The 24,846-nt window shown below is 45.5% G+C and overlaps 1 protein-coding gene across 1 annotated transcript; it reads right to left on the bottom strand.

Annotated features, from left to right (window-relative positions):
- Positions 1-620: 620 nt before the first annotated feature.
- Positions 621-24,560, bottom strand: ift52 (intraflagellar transport 52 homolog (Chlamydomonas)). Its single transcript, XM_080548223.1, has 14 exons — positions 24,424-24,560; positions 23,646-23,784; positions 23,120-23,207; positions 22,491-22,620; positions 22,156-22,231; positions 21,865-21,936; positions 21,315-21,441; positions 15,105-15,191; positions 14,352-14,420; positions 12,096-12,250; positions 10,791-10,878; positions 3,275-3,383; positions 2,002-2,147; positions 621-758 (listed from the first exon to the last, which is right to left on the bottom strand). The coding sequence occupies exons 2-14, from the start codon at positions 23,762-23,764 to the stop codon at positions 705-707; spliced, it is 1,320 nt and encodes a 439-aa protein (XP_080404349.1). The 5' UTR covers positions 23,765-23,784; positions 24,424-24,560; the 3' UTR covers positions 621-704.
- Positions 24,561-24,846: the final 286 nt, after the last annotated feature.

The following is a 24,846-nucleotide window of genomic DNA, read 5'->3' as shown; positions in this document are numbered from 1 at the left end:
GCCGCTAGCGTCTTCTGGGTCTGTAGCGTCTTCTGGGTCTGTAGCGCCGCTAGCGTCTTCTGGGTCTGTAGCGTCTTCTGGGTCTGTAGCGCCGCTGGCTGAGGACGGATGGCAGAGACGCACGTCGGCCTCCGCACACGCGGAGAACAAATCTCAAATGGGCGTCTGAAGGCCGCTGGACTGTTGAGGTGAGGTTCTCTGGTTAAGTGATTCATTTATTTCTGCTGTCTGTCAGTGCAGGGTTAGGGGTTAGTTTGTTTATTGGTTTGCCTACTGACATGTGATCTGCTTCCTCTGTTACAGACATGGAGAGGAGATGTTCAGTGTTCATATGCCCCCCCCCCTGAATGCCCCCCCCCCCCCCTGAAGACAAAACATATTTTAATGGAATCTATTATGGAAATAAAGTTTGATGTCGATTTAAATCTGAAGTGCCTCTTGGATATATAGAACATATATAGACAACATTAGAAAAGTTTATTTACACAGAAAATGACAAATTGTTTGACAACAAAACACGATGAGGAAACGCCTCATACGACAAGATAAATTGATTTCTACTTCATCGGTCCAGGAAACAAACCTTATTTATATACATTGTTTATAATTGTACAAGTGTTCCTGTAGCAATAAAAAAAGCTGAATATGGAATGATATAAGACAGTACATAAACTACAAAACTGTACAAACTATCCTTCCGGTTGCTAGTTTAGTCCGAACGGGGAAAATCTTGTGTCTGTTGTATCGATGTCATGTTCCTGCAAGAGAAGGGGGACATGGTCAGTCACATCAAGGCCTAGATTAACCTGCTCACATCAAGGCCTAGATTAACCTGCTCACATCAAGGCCTAGGTTACCCTGCTCACATCAAGGCCTAGGTTACCCTGCTCACATCAAGGCCTAGGTTACCCTGCTCACATCAAGGCCTAGGTTACCCTGCTCACATCAAGGCCTAGGTTACCCTGCTCACATCAAGGCCTAGGTTACCCTGCTCACATCAAGGCCTAGGTTACCCTGCTCACATCAAGGCCTAGGTTACCCTGCTCACATCAAGGCCTAGGTTACCCTGCTCACATCAAGGCCTAGGTTACCCTGCTCACATCAAGGCCTAGGTTACCCTGCTCACATCAAGGCCTAGGTTACCCTGCTCACATCAAGGCCTAGGTTACCCTGCTCACATCAAGGCCTAGGTTACCCTGCTCACATCAAGGCCTAGGTTACCCTGCTCACATCAAGGCCTAGGTTACCCTGCTCACATCAAGGCCTAGGTTACCCTGCTCACATCAAGGCCTAGGTTACCCTGCTCACATCAAGGCCTAGGTTACCCTGCTCACATCAAGGCCTAGGTTACCCTGCTCACATCAAGGCCTAGGTTACCCTGCTCACATCAAGGCCTAGGTTACCCTGCTCACATCAAGGCCTAGGTTACCCTGCTCACATCAAGGCCTAGGTTACCCTGCTCACATCAAGGCCTAGGTTACCCTGCTCACATCAAGGCCTAGGTTACCCTGCTCACATCAAGGCCTAGGTTACCCTGCTCACATCAAGGCCTAGGTTACCCTGCTCACATCAAGGCCTAGGTCACAGCAGGGTAAATGGACTGCACTGCCTTTTGCTGCTCCAAAGCGCTTTACGACGGCCTCATTCACCCATTCACACACACATTCACACACACATTCACACACACATTCACACACACATTCACACACACATTCACCCACACATTCACACACCAATGGTGGCAAGCTACCATGCAAGGCGCCGGCCTGCTCACTCGGAGCAATTTGGGGTTCAGTGTCTTGCCCAAGGACACTTCGACATGTGGCCAGCCGGGGCTCGAACCGCTGATCTGCCAACCTTGTGATCATTAGACGGCGACCCTACCTCCTGCCCCCCAGGGTGTAGAGACACAGCATGTATATAGACCCTAACCCCAGGGTGTAGAGACACAGCATGTATATAGACCCTAACCCCAGGGTGTAGAGACACAGCATGGCTCACCTGGTTGAGCTTCTTAAACTCCACCACCTGGAAGAAGACGTGCTCCAGGATGTGCCTGGCGTCTCTCTGCTGCTTGTCCAGCCCCCCCGTCACCCCCAGGATGTCGCCACACTTCCTCACGTAGAACTCCAGGTCCTCATCTGAGCCTGAGGAGAGAGACACACACACACACTTTCACTGACCGGCAGTTTGGTCAAACAAAAACATTGTAAAGCTCATGTGACCTTTTCCAAAAACAGATGTTTGAGATGACAGACTGTAAGGGAGATGACAGACTGTATAAGGTAGGGAGATGAAAGACTGTAAGGGAGATGACAGACTGTATAAGGTAGGGAGATGAAAGACTGTAAGGGAGATGACAGACTGTAAGGTAGGGAGAGGGAAAGGTAGAGAGATCAAAGGGATGGGGAAAGGTAGAGAGATGAAAGGGAGAGGGAAAGGTAGAGAGATCAAAGGGATGGGGAAAGGTAGAGAGATGAAAGGGATGGGGAAAGGTAGAGAGATGAAAGGGATGGGGAAAGGTAGAGAGATGAAAGGGATGGGGAAAGGTAGAGAGATCAAAGGGAGAGGGAAAGGTAGAGAGATGAAAGGGAGAGGGAAAGGTAGAGAGATGAAAGGGAGAGGGAAAGGTAGAGAGATGAAAGGGAGAGGGAAAGGTAGAGAGATCAAAGGGATGGGGAAAGGTAGAGAGATCAAAGGGGTGGGGAAAGGTGATGCTGATGAGAAGATGGATAGCGGTTACTAAGGTTACTGAGCGTTAAGGCAGAGGTTGTACATTGTTTCCCTTTTTTGTTTCCCTATTTTATCTTTACATTTTTCTTTTTACAGTTTTCCTGCTTTTATATTCATGTTATGCTGCTTTTATATTCATGTTATGCTGCTTTTATATTCATGTTATGCTGCTTTTATATTCATGTTATGCTGCTTTTATATTCATGTTATGCTTGTATATGTCTTTATATTCACTTTATGTGTTTATTCTTGTTGTAAAGCACTTTGAGCTGCATTTCTTGTATGAAAGGTGCTATATAAATAAAATAAACGTTTTTTTTTTAAATACATATTGAAATGGATGTTGTTTGCACGACTTAAAATGTGTGTAGTATGATTGGGTGGTATCATCAGGGGGGTATTCCATCAACGTCGCTAAAGGACAATCCGGGGCTGTATGATGGAATACCCCCCTGGTATGACAGCTGACCTATGACCCCCCCTGGTATGACAGCTGACCTATGACCCCCCCTGGTATGACAGCTGAGCTATGACCACTTACATTTGTTGGACAGCTGAGCCAGGCGGACCTTCTCAGAGGAGAAAGTCTCATCCAGGTCAAACAGGTCCAGCATGGGGGGGGGCAGGTCCCTGAAGGCCGGCTGGAACACCTGGAACACACAACCATTAAACACCTGAACAACACAACCATTAAACACCTGAACAACACAACCTTTAAACACCTGGACAACACAACCATTAAACACCTGGACAACACACAACCATTAAACACCTGGACAACACAACCATTAAACACCTGGAGACACAACCATTAAACACCTGGACAACACAACCTTTAAACACCTGAACAACACAACCATTAAACACCTGGACAACACAACCATTAAACACCTGGACAACACAACCATTAAACACCTGGACAACACACAACCATTAAACACCTGGACAACACAACCATTAAACACCTGAACAACACAACCATTAAACACCTGAACAACACACAACCATTAAACACCTGAACAACACACAACCATTAAACACCTGAACAACACAACCATTAAACACCTGGACAACACAACCATTAAACACCTGAACAACACACAACCATTAAACACCTGGAGACACAACCATTAAACACCTGGACAACACAACCATTAAACACCTGAACAACACACAACCTTTAAACACCTGGACAACACAACCATTAAACACCTGGACAACACACAACCTTTAAACACCTGGACAACACAACCTTTAAACACCTGAACAACACAACCTTTAAACACCTGGACAACACAACCTTTAAACACCTGGACACACAACCATTAAACACCTGGACAACACAACCATTAAACACCTGGAGACACAACCATTAAACACCTGAACAACACACAACCATTAAACACCTGGACAACACACAACCTTTAAACACCTGAACAACACAACCATTAAACACCTGGACAACACAACCATTAAACACCTGAACAACACACAACCATTAAACACCTGGAGACACAACCATTAAACACCTGGACAACACAACCTTTAAACACCTGGACAACACACAACCATTAAACACCTGGACAACACAACCATTAAACACCTGGACAACACAACCATTAAACACCTGAACAACACACAACCATTAAACACCTGGACACACAACCATTAAACACCTGGACAACACAACCATTAAACACCTGGACAACACAACCATTAAACACCTGGAGACACAACCTTTAAACACCTGGACAACACAACCTTTAAACACCTGGACACACAACCATTAAACACCTGAACAACACAACCATTAAACACCTGAACAACACAACCATTAAACACCTGGAGACACAACCATTAAACACCTGAACAACACACAACCATTAAACACCTGAACACACAACCATTAAACACCTGGACAACACAACCTTTAAACACCTGGACACACAACCATTAAACACCTGGACAACACACAACCATTAAACACCTGAACAACACACAACCATTAAACACCTGAACACACAACCTTTAAACACCTGAACAACACAACCATTAAACACCTGGACAACACAACCTTTAAACACCTGGACAACACAACCTTTAAACACCTGGACACACAACCATTAAACACCTGAACAACACACAACCATTAAACACCTGAACACACAACCATTAAACACCTGGACAACACAACCTTTAAACACCTGGACACACAACCATTAAACACCTGGACAACACACAACCATTAAACACCTGAACAACACACAACCATTAAACACCTGAACACACAACCATTAAACACCTGGACAACACAACCATTAAACACCTGGACACACAACCATTAAACACCTGGACAACACAACCTTTAAACACCTGAACAACACAACCATTAAACACCTGGAGACACACAACCATTAAACACCTGGACAACACAACCTTTAAACACCTGAACAACACAACCATTAAACACCTGAACAACACAACCATTAAACACCTGAACAACACAACCATTAAACACCTGGACAACACAACCATTAAACACCTGAACAACACAACCATTAAACACCTGAACACACAACCATTAAACACCTGAACAACACACAACCTTTAAACACCTGGACAACACAACCTTTAAACACCTGGACACACAACCATTAAACACCTGAACAACACACAACCATTAAACACCTGAACACACAACCATTAAACACCTGGACAACACAACCTTTAAACACCTGGACACACAACCATTAAACACCTGGACAACACAACCATTAAACACCTGAACAACACAACCATTAAACACCTGAACAACACAACCATTAAACACCTGGACAACACAACCTTTAAACACCTGGACAACACAACCATTAAACACCTGAACAACACAACCATTAAACACCTGAACAACACACAACCATTAAACACCTGAACAACACAACCATTAAACACCTGGACAACACACAACCATTAAACACCTGGACAACACACAACCATTAAACACCTGGACAACACAACCATTAAACACCTGGACAACACAACCATTAAACACCTGGACAACACACAACCATTAAACACCTGAACAACACAACCATTAAACACCTGGACAACACAACCATTAAACACCTGGAGACACAACCTTTAAACACCTGGACAACACAACCTTTAAACACCTGGACACACAACCATTAAACACCTGAACAACACAACCATTAAACACCTGAACAACACAACCATTAAACACCTGGAGACACAACCATTAAACACCTGGAGACACACAACCATTAAACACCTGGACAACACAACCATTAAACACCTGGACAACACAACCATTAAACACCTGGACAACACAACCATTAAACACCTGAACAACACACAACCATTAAACACCTGAACACACAACCATTAAACACCTGAACAACACACAACCTTTAAACACCTGAACACACAACCATTAAACACCTGGACAACACAACCATTAAACACCTGGACAACACAACCTTTAAACACCTGGACAACACACAACCATTAAACACCTGAACACACAACCATTAAACACCTGGACAACACAACCATTAAACACCTGGACAACACAACCTTTAAACACCTGGACAACACACAACCATTAAACACCTGAACAACACAACCTTTAAACACCTGGACAACACAACCTTTAAACACCTGAACAACACAACCATTAAACACCTGGACAACACAACCATTAAACACCTGGACAACACAACCATTAAACACCTGAACACACAACCATTAAACACCTGAACAACACAACCATTAAACACCTGGACAACACAACCTTTAAACACCTGGACAACACACAACCATTAAACACCTGGACAACACAACCTTTAAACACCTGGACAACACACAACCTTTAAACACCTGGACAACACAACCATTAAACACCTGGACAACACAACCATTAAACACCTGGACAACACACAACCATTAAACACCTGAACACACAACCTTTAAACACCTGAACAACACAACCTTTAAACACCTGGACAACACAACCATTAAACACCTGAACACACAACCATTAAACACCTGAACACACAACCATTAAACACCTGAACACACAACCATTAAACACCTGAACACACAACCACCATTAAACACCTGAACACACAACCATTAAACACCTGAACACACAACCATTAAACACCTGAACACACAACCATTAAACACCTGGACAACACAACCTTTAAACACCTGGACACACAACCATTAAACACCTGAACAACACACAACCATTAAACACCTGGACAACACAACCTTTAAACACCTGGACAACACAACCATTAAACACCTGGACAACACACAACCTTTAAACACCTGGACACACAACCATTAAACACCTGAACAACACACAACCATTAAACACCTGGACAACACAACCTTTAAACACCTGGACAACACAACCATTAAACACCTGGACAACACACAACCATTAAACACCTGGACAACACAACCATTAAACACCTGGACAACACAACCATTAAACACCTGGACAACACAACCTTTAAACACCTGAACAACACAACCATTAAACACCTGGACAACACACAACCATTAAACACCTGGACAACACAACCTTTAAACACCTGGACAACACAACCATTAAACACCTGGACAACACACAACCATTAAACACCTGGACAACACAACCATTAAACACCTGGACAACACACAACCATTAAACACCTGGACAACACAACCTTTAAACACCTGGACAACACAACCATTAAACACCTGGACAACACAACCTTTAAACACCTGGACAACACAACCATTAAACACCTGGACAACACACAACCTTTAAACACCTGAACAACACAACCATTAAACACCTGGACAACACACAACCTTTAAACACCTGAACAACACAACCTTTAAACACCTGGACAACACAACCATTAAACACCTGGACATCACACAACCATTAAACACCTGGAGACACAACCATTAAACACCTGAACAACACACAACCATTAAACACCTGAACAACACAACCATTAAACACCTGAACAACACAACCATTAAACACCTGGACAACACAACCATTAAACACCTGGACAACACAACCTTTAAACACCTGGACAACACAACCTTTAAACACCTGGACAACACAACCATTAAACACCTGGACAACACAACCTTTAAACACCTGAACAACACAACCATTAAACACCTGGACAACACAACCATTAAACACCTGGACAACACAACCTTTAAACACCTGGACAACACAACCTTTAAACACCTGGACAACACAACCATTAAACACCTGGACAACACAACCTTTAAACACCTGGACAACACAACCATTAAACACCTGGAGACACACAACCATTAAACACCTGAACAACACAACCATTAAACACCTGAACAACACAACCATTAAACACCTGGACAACACAACCATTAAACACCTGGACAACACAACCATTAAACACCTGGACAACACAACCATTAAACACCTGAACACACAACCATTAAACACCTGGACGACACAACCATTAAACACCTGGACAACACACAACCATTAAACACCTGAACACACAACCATTAAACACCTGGAGACACAACCATTAAACACCTGGACAACACAACCATTAAACACCTGAACAACACAACCATTAAACACCTGGACAACACAACCATTAAACACCTGGACAACACAACCATTAAACACCTGGACAACACAACCATTAAACACCTGAACAACACAACCATTAAACACCTGAACAACACACAACCATTAAACACCTGAACACACAACCATTAAACACCTGGAGACACAACCATTAAACACCTGGACAACACACAACCTTTAAACACCTGGACAACACACAACCATTAAACACCTGAACAACACACAACCATTAAACACCTGGACACACAACCATTAAACACCTGAACACACAACCATTAAACACCTGGACAACACAACCATTAAACACCTGAACAACACAACCTTTAAACACCTGGACAACACAACCATTAAACACCTGGAGACACAACCATTAAACACCTGGACAACACAACCATTAAACACCTGGACAACACAACCATTAAACACCTGGACAACACAACCATTAAACACCTGGACAACACAACCATTAAACACCTGGACAACACAACCATTAAACACCTGGACAACACAACCATTAAACACCTGAACAACACAACCATTAAACACCTGGACAACACACAACCATTAAACACCTGAACAACACACAACCATTAAACACCTGGACACACAACCATTAAACACCTGAACACACAACCATTAAACACCTGGACAACACAACCATTAAACACCTGAACAACACAACCTTTAAACACCTGGACAACACAACCATTAAACACCTGGAGACACAACCTTTAAACACCTGAACAACACAACCATTAAACACCTGGACAACACAACCATTAAACACCTGGAGACACACAACCATTAAACACCTGGACAACACAACCATTAAACACCTGGAGACACAACCATTAAACACCTGGACAACACAACCATTAAACACCTGGAGACACAACCTTTAAACACCTGGACAACACAACCATTAAACACCTGGACAACACAACCATTAAACACCTGGACAACACAACCATTAAACACCTGGACAACACACAACCTTTAAACACCTGGACAACACAACCATTAAACACCTGAACAACACAACCTTTAAACACCTGAACAACACAACCATTAAACACCTGGACAACACAACCTTTAAACACCTGAACAACACAACCATTAAACACCTGGACAACACAACCATTAAACACCTGGACAACACAACCATTAAACACCTGGACAACACAACCATTAAACACCTGGACAACACAACCATTAAACACCTGGACAACACACAACCTTTAAACACCTGGACAACACACAACCTTTAAACACCTGGACAACACACAACCTTTAAACACCTGGACAACACAACCATTAAACACCTGAACAACACACAACCATTAAACACCTGGAGACACACAACCATTAAACACCTGAACACACAACCATTAAACACCTGGAGACACACAACCTTTGGTAGAAATGTGGTCATTACCAATAGTGTGGTCGTTAAATGTGGTCATTACCATAATAGTGTGTCATGTCTACTAGTGTATATAAACAATACTCATAGTTATATTAAGAGCGGGACAGAGACAGAACACAGGCCTGGGGTCAGACTTACAGCTGGGTGAACACAGGCCTGGGGTCAGACTTACAGCTGGGTGAACACAGGCCTGGGGTCAGACTTACAGCTGGGTGAACACAGGCCTGGGGTCAGACTTACAGCTGGGTGAACACAGGCCTGGGGTCAGACTTACAGCTGGGTGAACACAGGCCTGGGGTCAGACTTACAGCTGGGTGAACACAGGCCTGGGGTCAGACTTACAGCTGGGTGAACACAGGCCTGGGGTCAGACTTACAGCTGGGTGAACACAGGCCTGGGGTCAGACTTACAGCTGGGTGAACACAGGCCTGGGGTCAGACTTACAGCTGGGTGAACACAGGCCTGGGGTCAGACTTACAGCTGGGTGAACACAGGCCTGGGGTCAGACTTACAGCTGGGTGAACACAGGCCTGGGGTCAGACTTACAGCTGGGTGAACACAGGCCTGGGGTCAGACTTACAGCTGGGTGAACACAGGCCTGGGGTCAGACTTACAGCTGGGTGAACACAGGCCTGGGGTCAGACTTACAGCTGGGTGAACACAGGCCTGGGGTCAGACTTACAGCTGGGTGAACACAGGCCTGGGGTCAGACTTACAGCTGGGTGAACACAGGCCTGGGGTCAGACTTACAGCTGGGTGAACACAGGCCTGGGGTCAGACTTACAGCTGGGTGAACACAGGCCTGGGGTCAGACTTACAGCTGGGTGAACACAGGCCTGGGGTCAGACTTACAGCTGGGTGAACACAGGCCTGGGGTCAGACTTACAGCTGGGTGAACACAGGCCTGGGGTCAGACTTACAGCTGGGTGAACACAGGCCTGGGGTCAGACTTACAGCGGGCTGCAGCTGAGGCAGGGGCGTCTCAAACTGAGGTGTGATCAGCTGCAGGGGCTCGTGTTTGACGTTTAGCTGCTTGTAAGAACTGCAGGAGGAGGAGGAGGAGGAGGAGGAGGAGGAGGAGGAGGAGGTTAGTGGCTGAGTATCACATTGTTGTCAATGTCAACAAACATACAGTACTCTCAATAAACATCCCATACAGATGCAAGCACAGCAGACACAATGGTCTGTAGACTAGCCTCTTCAGCCACAGCCTACAGTAGTGTAGGGAGTCATGTGCTTCCAGTTTAACACTAGAACAGTGTTACCTACTATAAGAGCCGCCTCGGGGGTCAAATGACCATAGGCTTTGCAATGGGAAGCTGCTACTTACACACAACGACCACTAGTTGCCGTGTCTTGTAAATTAGCCTGCCTCCTACACAGAAAAACTGCAAAATAGCTTCATACTAGCTTATCCTGATGGGATTAGAATTTTTTTTTAAATACTGGGTGGTAGAACGCACATATCTAGGAAAAGTCATGAAAGGAGGATCCAGAGTGCAAAGATATAACTTTTTTTTTACTCACTTGGTCAAATGACCCCACCCATGGCTGTTCTAGTGTTAATGACCCCACCCATGGCTGTTCTAGTGTTAATGACCCCACCCATGGCTGTTCTAGTGTTAATGACCCCACCCATGGCTGTTCTAGTGTTAATGACCCCACCCACGGCTGTTCTAGTGTTAATGACCCCACCCATGGCTGTTCTAGTGTTAATGACCCCACCCATGGCTGTTCTAGTGTTAATGACCCCACCCACGGCTGTTCTAGTGTTAATGACCCCACCCATAGCTGTTCTAGTGTTAATGACCCCACCCATGGCTGTTCTAGTGTTAATGACCCCACCCATGGCTGTTCTAGTGTTAATGACCCCACCCATGGCTGTTCTAGTGTTAATGACCCCACCCACGGCTGTTCTAGTGTTAATGACCCCACCCATGGCTGTTCTAGTGTTAATGACCCCACCCATGGCTGTTCTAGTGTTAATGACCCCACCCACGGCTGTTCTAGTGTTAATGACCCCACCCATAGCTGTTCTAGTGTTAATGACCCCACCCATGGCTGTTCTAGTGTTAATGACCCCACCCATGGCTGTTCTAGTGTTAATGACCCCACCCATGGCTGTTCTAGTGTTAATGACCCCACCCATGGCTGTTCTAGTGTTAATGACCCCACCCATGGCTGTTCTAGTGTTAATGACCCCACCCATGGCTGTTCTAGTGTTAATGACAGTGTTGTAGGTGTAGGTGGCGGCCTCACCTGATGACCTGGGGCAGCGTGTTGGTGGAGAGCTTCAGCAGCGACGTGTCGAACAGGGAGGTGAAGTCCCGCGGGTTCTCCTCCCCCTCCTGCAGGCAGACCCTCAGCCGCTCTGACAGACCCCCCGTGTCCGGCAGCATGGTGTAGTCTGTGATCTGAGGAGGAGGAGGGGGGTTAGTGACAGCATGGTGTAGTCTGTGATCTGAGGAGGAGGAGGGGGGTTAGTGACAGCATGGTGTAGTCTGTGATCTGAGGAGGAGGAGGGGGGTTAGTGGCAGCATGGTGTAGTCTGTGATCTGAGGAGGGAGGGGGGGGGGTTAGTGGCAGCATGGTGTAGTCTGTGATCTGAGGAGGAGGGGGGTTAGTGGCAGCATGGTGTAGTCTGTGATCTGAGGAGGAGGGGGGTTAGTGGCAGCATGGTGTAGTCTGTGATCTGAGGAGGAGGAGGGGGTTAGTGGCAGCATGGTGTAGTCTGTGATCTGAGGAGGAGGAGGGGGGTTAGTGGCAGCATGGTGTAGTCTGTGATCTGAGGAGGAGGGGGGGTTAGTGGCAGCATGGTGTAGTCTGTGATCTGAGGAGGAGGGGGGTTAGTGACAGCATGGTGTAGTCTGTGATCTGAGGAGGAGGGGGGGTTAGTGGCAGCATGGTGTAGTCTGTGATCTGAGGAGGAGGGGGGTTAGTGACAGCATGGTGTAGTCTGTGATCTGAGGAGGAGGGGGTTAGTGACAGCATGGTGTAGTCTGTGATCTGAGGAGGAGGAGGGGGTTAGTGGCAGCATGGTGTAGTCTGTGATCTGAGGAGGAGGAGGGGGGTTAGTGGCAGCATGGTGTAGTCTGTGATCTGAGGAGGAGGGGGGGTTAGTGGCAGCATGGTGTAGTCTGTGATCTGAGGAGGAGGGGGGTTAGTGACAGCATGGTGTAGTCTGTGATCTGAGGAGGAGGGGGGGTTAGTGGCAGCATGGTGTAGTCTGTGATCTGAGGAGGAGGGGGGTTAGTGACAGCATGGTGTAGTCTGTGATCTGAGGAGGAGGGGGTTAGTGACAGCATGGTGTAGTCTGTGATCTGAGGAGGAGGAGGGGGTTAGTGACAGCATGGTGTAGTCTGTGATCTGAGGAGGGGGGTTAGTGGCAGCATGGTGTAGTCTGTGATCTGAGGAGGAGGGGGGTTAGTGGCAGCATGGTGTAGTCTGTGATCTGAGGAGGAGGGGGGGTTAGTGGCAGCATGGTGTAGTCTGTGATCTGAGGAGGAGGAGGGGGTTAGTGGCAGCATGGTGTAGTCTGTGATCTGAGGAGGAGGGTTAGTGGCAGCATGGTGTAGTCTGTGATCTGAGGAGGAGGAGGGGGGTTAGTGACAGCATGGTGTAGTCTGTGATCTGAGGAGGGAGGGGGAACGGTCACTAACTCTTCCTGTCAGGTGTAGTGGAATGTATTCGTCTGGTAAACTATTTGGTCATTGGTTACTATTACTGTTGTGACTATCAGTCACACTGTCTGGGCAGAATTAACACACTTAACCACCTCAACCTGATAAGACAATGAAAACCAGTTTTCTCTACTAGAAAGGGTTAGGGTGACGTTGGCCAGACAACAGACACATTTAAATGATCACAAAAGACCTGATTGACGTGTTCCTTTTCCACCTTTGTGTCTCTAAGAGGACCCCCTCCTCATGACAGATGTAGACAGGAAGTCCCTGTGATTGGCTTGTACCTTACCTGAGGGTGTGACTATTCGGTTGTTAAGTCGTGACGCGTTTCCAGGTCCAACGTTAGCTGAGGTGGTCTCTTCGAAATGCCGCAGTAATAATAATAATTCATTATATTTGTATAGCGCTTTTCCGAGGCTCAAAGACGCTGACAATATGGGAAAAACGGGAAAGTAATGTTCCCTTGTTGTATGAATAGATCCCAGTCTAAAAAACTATTGAACTGTCATTCTACCGCTTTAGTACACTGGTATTCTGGTGCTTTAGTACACTGGTACTCTGGTGCGGGGAATTTTTGTTTTTTGCCAAAAAACGTCACACTTAACAACCGAATTATCTGCACATAAAAAGCTAGCCTCTGTGCTTTGAACTTCACTTTTCTGAGGACGTTTGACTTGACAGACTTGTAAACTGTTCTCCTTTTGCAAAAGACAATTAAATAAATTTTCTATGCAGTTGAAGAAACCAGGCTACCTCCATCTATTTTTGTATAGACTACTTGAATAATTCAATTACTCAGGACTCAAAGGTGAAACTACATCTCCCAGCTCACCTCAGGGTCTTCTGCATCGATCTGGTTCAGCTGGATGTTTCCAGTCATGAGCCACTGGAACACGACATCCTGCAAGGGTTAGAGTTAGGGTTAGGAACACAGCTCATATAGAAGACAACGCCCTGCAAGGGGGACAAAACCATTGAAGAATAATAAGGACTAATGTCCCTGCACCAAACTACGGACCTTTGGGGACAGAGCCTTCAGCGTGGCTGCACCTACCCTCTGGAGCTCTCTCCCCATAGTGATGCGCACCCCCTACCCTGGACTCCTTCAAATCAGCCCTCAAAACCCATCTGTTCACCAAGGCCTTTGGCCCCTAGTCACTGTTTCTGTTTTGTTTTGTTTGTTTTCTGTTGTTTGTTTGTCCGTCAGACCATTTCCTTTAGAATTGTAAAGTGTCCTTGGGTTTTATGAAAGGCGCTAAATAAATCCAAGTTATTATTATTATTATTATTATTATTATTATTATTATTAATGTTGCCAGATAAGCACAGGGCCCAGTTGTTCAAAACCTTTAAGCTGGATCAGAATGATCCTGATTCTTTTCTCTGATCCAGGATCGGATCTGACTGGCTGGTTTTGAGGCGTATTAGAGGGAAACCAGCCAGATCTGATCCTGGATCAGAACAACCGGGCCCTGGTGTTCACTGTTGTGATCACTCACGCATCTTTGGGTCGGGTCGCCGTAGAGACGGTCACCTGTGTGTCCAGCGGTCTGAAACAAAGTGGACCGGTATGACAGGCGCTCACCATGATCTTACTGTTCTCCTCCTTGTCCAGGTACTGGTCACTGAACATGTGACAGGAACCCAACACGGCCAGCTTGCCTGCTGCCTCCTTCAACACAAAAGACCTTAGGGTTAACCCTAACCCTAACCCTAACCCTAACCCAACACTGCCAGCTTGCTGCCTGAACCCTCCTTCAACACACAAGACCAGACACACATCACACATCACACACACACACACACACATCAACACTGCCAGCTTGCTGCCTGCTGCCTCCTTCAACACACAAGACCAGACACACATCACACACACACATCACACATCACACACCACACACACACACACACACATCACACATCACACACACACACATATCACACACACACACACACACACATCACACACACACACATATCACACATCACACACACACACACACATATCACACACACACACACACACACACATATCACACACACACACACACACATCACACACACACACACACACACACATATCACACACACACACACATCACACACACACACACACACATCACACACACACACACACACATATCACACACACACACACACACATCACACACACATCACACATCACACACCACACATCACACATCACACATCACACATCACACACACATCACACATCACACACACACATATCACACATCACACATCACACACACATCACACACACATCACACATCACACATCACACATCACACACACACACACACATCACACATCACACATCACACACACATACACATCACACACACACATATCACACATCACACACACACACACACACACACATATCACACATCACACACACACATCACACATCACACACACACATCACACACACACATATCACACATCACACATCACACACACATCACACACACATCACACATCACACATCACACATCACACACACATCACACACACATCACACATCACACACACACACATATCACACATCACACATCACACACACATCACACACACATCACACATCACACATCACACATCACACACACACACACACATCACACATCACACATCACACACACATACACATCACACACACACATATCACACATCACACACACACACACACACACACACATATCACACATCACACACACACATCACACATCACACACACACATCACACACACACACACACACACATCACACATCACACACACACATCACACACACACACATATCACACATCACACATCACACATCACACATCACACACACACATCACACATCACACACACACACACACACACACATCACACATCACACACACACACACACACATCACACATCACACACACACACACACACACACACACACATCACACACACACACACACATCACACATCACACACACACACACACACACACACACACACATCACACATCACACATCACACACACACATCACACACACACACACACATCACACACACACACATCACACATCACACACACACACACACACACACATCACACATCACACACACACACACACACACATCACACACACACACACATCACACATCACACACACACACATATCACACATCACACATCACACACACACACACACATCACACACACACACACACACTAGGGCTGCACGATTAATCGATTTTAAATCGAAATCGCGATTTGAAATGATGCGATTAGCTAATCGCAAAGCCTGCGATTTGCCCGCGATTTATTATTTTTTTTTATTTTATTTTTTTTACCTTTATTTTACCAGGAAGTCACATTGAGATTAAAACCTTTTTTGGAAATTTGATCAGCACTCATGGAATGCCTCTTGTCCAATCAAATTACTTGGTCTCTTTATGACTTTGAACCCGGCGCTCTCAGAGCGAATTTACGAACGCAGGCATAAGTTGTGTCACGACAGTCAGTCCAATTATTATGAGACTTTGGGCTAACGTAACGGAGACAATTAGACACCACATGGCTTACTGGACGTATGATAAACGTTAGTATGTTATAATTGCGACAGGTAAGTGTACAATTTCACTATACTAACTGTACCAGCCAAGTGCATGTCGGTGCTGTTAGTCCAGCCTTAAACTTAGCTTAGCTAACTTGTAGTCTTCGAGACGGTAGCTTAGCTTAGCTACTCATGCTAACCCGGCGTTAAAGTACAGACACAGAGTTGACAGTCTCAGCAACCTGCGGGTTGGTGTTTATATAGTATAGCAGGCTTATGGATACATGGAAGTTAACTGTTCTGTTGTCAAACATGAATGTGTCCTGTATGCATAACCTCATACCATTCGTTCATACCAGCCGGCTTTAAAGACGCAGAGGTTAGCCTAGCCTAGCCTTGGGCTGAAGTATGTCACAGATTTCTAAGTCAAGGTGACGTGTGTCTGTGCTCCATAGTCAGAGACCACCATTCTATCATTCATCAGTTCGACTGTTGACCGAGTCATCTAGATGTGGTCCTTTCAGTTATAGTCACAGTGTATCCCCAAATGATCATTTTAATAGCTGGATCATCTTAGAAAGTAGCCACCTGTCTAGATGAGATGAGGTTATCATATATACAATTCATATCTTTTAAGTTCTCATCCTTGCATTAGAATTAGAGCAGTTAATAGTTTGATGGTATCATGTGGTAATGCTCTCTGAAAATAGGTGATAGACAGATTCATCCAATCACCTGCCAAGTATTTTTTGAAAGTACCTGCCCTTTTCCAAACAGCTTCCAATTAAGCTTTCCTAGATGGTTGTGTGAAACAAACCACCTGAGTCAGGTTAGTAATGCTCCATCACATGTTTTAATCTGAAGCTTGATTTTAAAGCAACCCAACTTTAAAGCAACCCAATGTAAGTTTAGTTCTTTCACTCGTAGCTCGGGCTGTGGGGGTGCTAGAGGAGGGAGCCTCTAAGTCCCCTGAAGACGTACAAACAAACTGCACGTTGATACGACCTTCCTAGCCGGAGATATGGCCACACTTTACAAAAACTCCCTTTTTTTTTTTTTTTTTTTTGCTATTTAAAAAAATTATAATCGCAAATTAATCGCAATCGCGATATCTGTCCAAATAATCGCAATTCGATTTTTCCCCCAAATCGTGCAGCCCTAACACACACACACACATCACACATCACACACACACACATATCACACATCACACATCACACATCACACACACACATCACACATCACACACACACACACACACACACACACATCACACATCACACACACACACACACATCACACATCACACACACACACACACACACACACATCACACATCACACACACACACACACATCACACACACACACACACACACACATCACACACACACACACATCACACATCACACACACACACACACACACATCACACATCACACACACACACACATCACACACACACACACATCACACATCACACACACACACATATCACACATCACACATCACACACACACACACACATCACACACACACATCACACACCACACACACATCACACTTCACACACACATCACACATCACACACACACACACACACATCACACATCACACACACACATCACACACACACACACACACATCACACACACACATCACACACACACACACACACACATCACACACACACACACACACACACACATCACACACACACACACACACATCACACACACACACACACACACACACATCACACACACACACACACACACATCACACACACACACACACACATACACACATCACACACACACACACACACACACATCACACACACACACACATCACACACACACACACATCACACACACACACACACACACACACACACACACACACATCACACACACACACACATCACACACACACACACATCACACACACACACACACACACACACACACACACACACACATCACACACACACACACACACACACACACACACACACACACACACACACACACACACACACACACACACACACACACACACACACACACACACACACACACACACACACACACACACACACACACACACACACACACACACACACACACACACACACACACACATCACACACACACACACACACACACACACACACACATCACACATCACACATCACACATCACACACACACATCACACATCACACACACACACACACATCACACATCACACACACACACACACACACACATATCACACATCACACATCACACATCACACATCACACACACACATCACACACACACACACATCACACACACACACACACACACACACACACACACATCACACACATCACACACACACACACACACACACATCACACACACACACATCACACATCACACACACACACACACATCACACACACACATCACACACCACACACACATCACACTTCACACACACATCACACATCACACACACACACACACACATCACACATCACACACACACATCACACACACACACACACACATCACACACACACATCACACACACACACACACACACATCACACACACACACACACACACACACACATCACACACACACACACACACATCACACACACACACACACACACACACATCACACACACACACACACACACATCACACACACACACACACACATACACACATCACACACACACACACACACACACATCACACACACACACACATCACACACACACACACACATCACACACACACACACATCACACACACACACACACACACACACACACACACACACACACACACACACATCACACACACACACACACACACACACACACACATCACACACACACACACATCACACACACACACACACACACACACACACACACACACATCACACACACACACACACACACACACACACACACACATCACACACACACACACACACACACACACACACACACATCACACACACACACACACACACACACACACATCACACATCACACATCACACATCACACACACACATCACACATCACACACACACACACACATCACACATCACACACACACACACACACACACATATCACACATCACACATCACACATCACACATCACACACACACATCACACACACACACACATCACACACACACACACACACACACACACATCACACACATCACACACACACACACACACACACATCACACACACACACACATCACACACACACACACACACACACACACACACACACACACACACACACACACACACACACACACACACACATCACACACACACACACACACACACACACACACACACACACACACACACACACACATCGAGACACACACACACACACACACACACACACACACACACATCACACACACACACACACACACACACACACACACACACACATCACACATCGAGACACACGAGGCGGCTGTGGCGCAGGAGGTAAAGCTGCCGTCTAATGATCGCAAGGTTGGCAGATCGGTGGTTCGAACCCCGGCTGGCCACATGAGGTGTCCTTGGGCAAGACACTGAACCCCAAATTGCTCCCAGTGAGCCTTGCATGGAAGCTTGCCGCCATTGGTGTGTGAATGTGTGTGTGAATGTGTGTGTGAATGTGTGTGTGAATGTGTGTGTGAATGAGAGGCCGTTGTAAAGCACTTTGGATAAAGGCATAGCTATGTGAGTGCAGTCCATTTAAGCCATGAATACATCTTCTTCTTCTTCTTGTCAATCCTTGATGTGGTCTTGTAAGAAGTCAAAGTGGTGTAGCAGTGGATAGTGAGTTGGACTGGTGATCAGAAGGTCATGAGTTCAAATCCCCACCTGAGTAAGGCACTTAAAGCCCAAAGTTACTCCAGTGAGACTGTAACCCTGTAATCTCTAATCGTAAGTGGCTTTGGATAAAAGCGTCTGCTGAATGGTCAACATGGTTCAAAACGTGGTCCTGCTCCTCACCTGGACCTGGTAGAAGAACAGGACTCACCTTGACCTGGTAGAAGAACAGGACTCACCTTGACCTGGTAGAAGAACAGGACTCACCTTGACCTGGTAGAAGAACAGGACTCACCTTGACCTGGTAGAAGGCTAGGACTCACCTTGACCTGGTAGAAGAACAGGACTCACCTTGACCTGGTAGAAGAACAGGACTCACCTTGACCTGGTAGAAGGCTAGGACGGGCCTGTTGAGAGGGAAGCAGACCGACCCGGTGGACAGAACCGCCACAGCCGGCTTCATCACGCTCAGGGTCGCTCCGTACGGATACACAAACGTCAGAGCCCTGAACACACACCAGAACACACACGTTAGAGCCCTGCACCAGAACACAGCAGGTGGGATACGAACAAAACACAGGAGATGGATGTATGAACAGGACACAGGAGATGGATGTATGAACAGGACACAGGAGATGGATGTATGAACAAGACACAGGAGATGGATGTATGAACAAGACACAGGAGATGGATGTATGAACAAGACACAGGAGATGGATGTATGAACAAGACACAGGAGATGGATGTATGAACAAAACACAGTAGGTGGATGTATGAACAAGACACAGGAGATGGATGTATGAACAGGACACAGTAGGTGGATGGATGAACAAAAGCATTTACAAAGAGTAGCCTGTATTAATAGGGTTGGGAGTAGCCTGTATTAATAAAAGCACACAAACGTGAAAAAGAATAAAAGTCAGACTTACTGTGCATTGTTCCCGGTACTCTCATCCTCAATGATCCCCGTCACCAGCTTACCAGCTGCCCGACTGATCTCTCTGAGAGATGAAGATGTACAGAACAGGTCAATACATCCCCATATTTAATAACTATTGCAAGCAGCTCAACTCATCATCTCATTATCCCTTTCTGAAATGTAACATTATAAACAAGAAAGCCATTTTTTAAAAGCATTATTGCTTTGTGACAGACAAACCATATATCTATGTTCTCTAGACTATCTCTCTGTATTGTATTGATACGGTTCATCGACTGACCTGTTCAGGACACCATTGGACACAAGCGCCTCCTTTGGGTGGAAATACTTGTAATAAACATTCCTCACAACAGCATCTACAGTTTCAAGAAAATGAGAATAGAGGGAAAACATCATCGATACAACCTCAAGCAACCTAACCCTAACCCTAAACCTAACCCTAACCCAACCTCAAACACTGACTGACAGGAACACATTTTCACAGCAGAAGCTGGAAGTCAACGTTCAAACGTGACAACGAATATTTCACTCAGGAGTCACGACAGACGACACCCACGGTTATTCACTCAGGAGTCACGACACCCACCGTTATTCACCATGAGTCAGGACACCCACCGTTATTCACCATGATCCCAAACTCCTCCAGCAGGAAGTTGATGTTGGTGTCGTACTTCATCTCCCCTCCCTCCCCCAACATCACCAGTATGTCTCCCCCGCCGTCCAGGTACTGCTTAAGGACCTCCAGCTGAAACAAGACGGAGTGTCACGTTACGATGGAACTGGACCAGTTTAGACATCAACACACACCGACAAATGTTTGGATGGACAGGACAGGACAGGACAGGACAGGACAGGACAGGGCAGGACAGGACAGGACAGGACAGGACAGGACAGGACAGGACAGGACAGGGCAGGGCAGGACAGGACAGGACAGGACAGGACAGGACAGGACAGGACAGGACAGGACAGGACAGGACAGGACAGGACAGGGCAGGGCAGGGCAGGGCAGGACAGGACAGGACAGGACAGGGCAGGACAGGACAGGACAGGACAGGACAGGACAGGACAGGGCAGGGCAGGGCAGGGCAGGGCAGGACATGACAGGACAGGACAGGGCAGGGCAGGGCAGGGCAGGGCAGGGCAGGACAGGACAGGACAGGACAGGACAGGACAGGGCAGGGCAGGACAGGACAGGACAGGACAGGACAGGACAGGACAGGACAGGACAGGACAGGGTTAGGCACCTCCGCAGCGGTGAACTTCTCCCTCGGACCAGCCGTCATCCACAACTTCACACCGCTCAGCTTCTCTAAGGAGAGCTCCTCTTTAATGCTGGGGGGGTTACATTACATTACATTACATTACATTCAACTTTATTGTCATCACAGAGTATAAGTACTATACAACGAAATGCAGTTTAGCATCTAACCAGAAGTGCAAATAGTGATATAAAACATGATAGTGATAGTGGTAGTGATTAACACACCACATCACTTTATGATTTCAAAGCTATCTAATTATGTCTAATGACAACGATGCATTATTCATTAAAGATAACCCTAGATATAGACATAGGTATAGATAGATATAGATATAGTAGATATAGATATAGATATAGATATAGACATAGGTATAGATATAGATATAGATATAGATAGATATAGATATAGATATAGATATAGACATAGGTATAGATATAGGTATAGATATAGATATAGATATAGATATAGATATAGATATACGGTAGGTATAGATATAGTATTAGTATACCTCTGAATCTTCCATTGAGCCCTGAGTCTCTTCTGCAGGGACTTGTAGCCGTGGTTGGCAGTGAACATCTCTCTCTTAGAGGCGTTGAACGCAACACTGTTCCGCTGCTCCTTATCCATGTCAACCTTCACCCAATGTCCTGCAGAAGACACATTATCCATGGTTAAACCTTCATAACCCTAACCCTAACCCAATGACCTGCATGTCAACCTTCATAACCCTAACCCTAACCCAATGACCTGCATGTCAACCTTCATAACCCTAACCCTAACCCAATGACCTGCATGTCAACCTTCATAACCCTAACCCTAACCCAATGACCTGCATGTCAACCTTCATAACCCTAACCCTAACCCAATGACCTGCAGAAGACACATTATCCATGGTTAAACCTTCACAAGTAGCTGATTTAATGTTCTACCTGCCTTGGTGCAGCAATAATAATAGCCTTTATTTGTAGAGCACTTTTCCTGCAAACGTTGCAGCTCAAAGTGCTCTAACATCCACACAGCATAACTAACTAACCCTAAACCAGAATAAACCACAACCCAAGAGGCATAGAACAAAGATAAACAAAATAACTAAAACATATAAGAATTACTATAAGATTTAAACAAGTAAATGTATATATAATATATCCATATGTAACACGTAGCTAGGTTTGTATCGATGTTCAGGTAGGCAGCTGAAGTTAGCTAATAAACTAAACATGGGTTAGGTTATATATATACATAGGGTTAGGGTTAGGTTATATAATATCTGTGGTTCAGCTACTCACCGTTATGACTGGTTAGCTGGTTAGCTGGTTAGCTGGTTAGCTGGTTAGCTTGTAAACAACAGTTGCCTTAAAACAACTAAATCAAAGTTTTCCTAATTCCTTATGTTCTATGTCTCTGGTTTATTACATCAACGTAGCTGCTAACAGCTAATAAAGGGTTAAAGTTAGGTTGTTAAACTGAGTTAAACTTCAGACAGATGATCTACGAAGCTCCTCTGAACACCAGCAGCTGCAGTAACCATGGGCGCTTCCGCATAGCAACAGCAGAACCCACAGCGGCCCGGTTCCAATACTTATCAAGGTATCCTTCCTCCCTCCCTCTTCCGAGGACCAGTTCCAATACTTATCACGTTATGCTCCAGATTGTGTCTCACTGCCAGTTTACATTAGGGATGCAACCTCAGCACATATGTTCAAGTCAAG

Source organism: Nansenia antarctica, assembly GCF_963989245.1.
Source record: "Nansenia antarctica genome assembly, chromosome: 18".
In the NCBI taxonomy this organism is placed as follows: domain Eukaryota; kingdom Metazoa; phylum Chordata; class Actinopteri; order Argentiniformes; family Microstomatidae; genus Nansenia; species Nansenia antarctica.
This window is presented reverse-complemented; position numbering and strand designations above follow the sequence as displayed.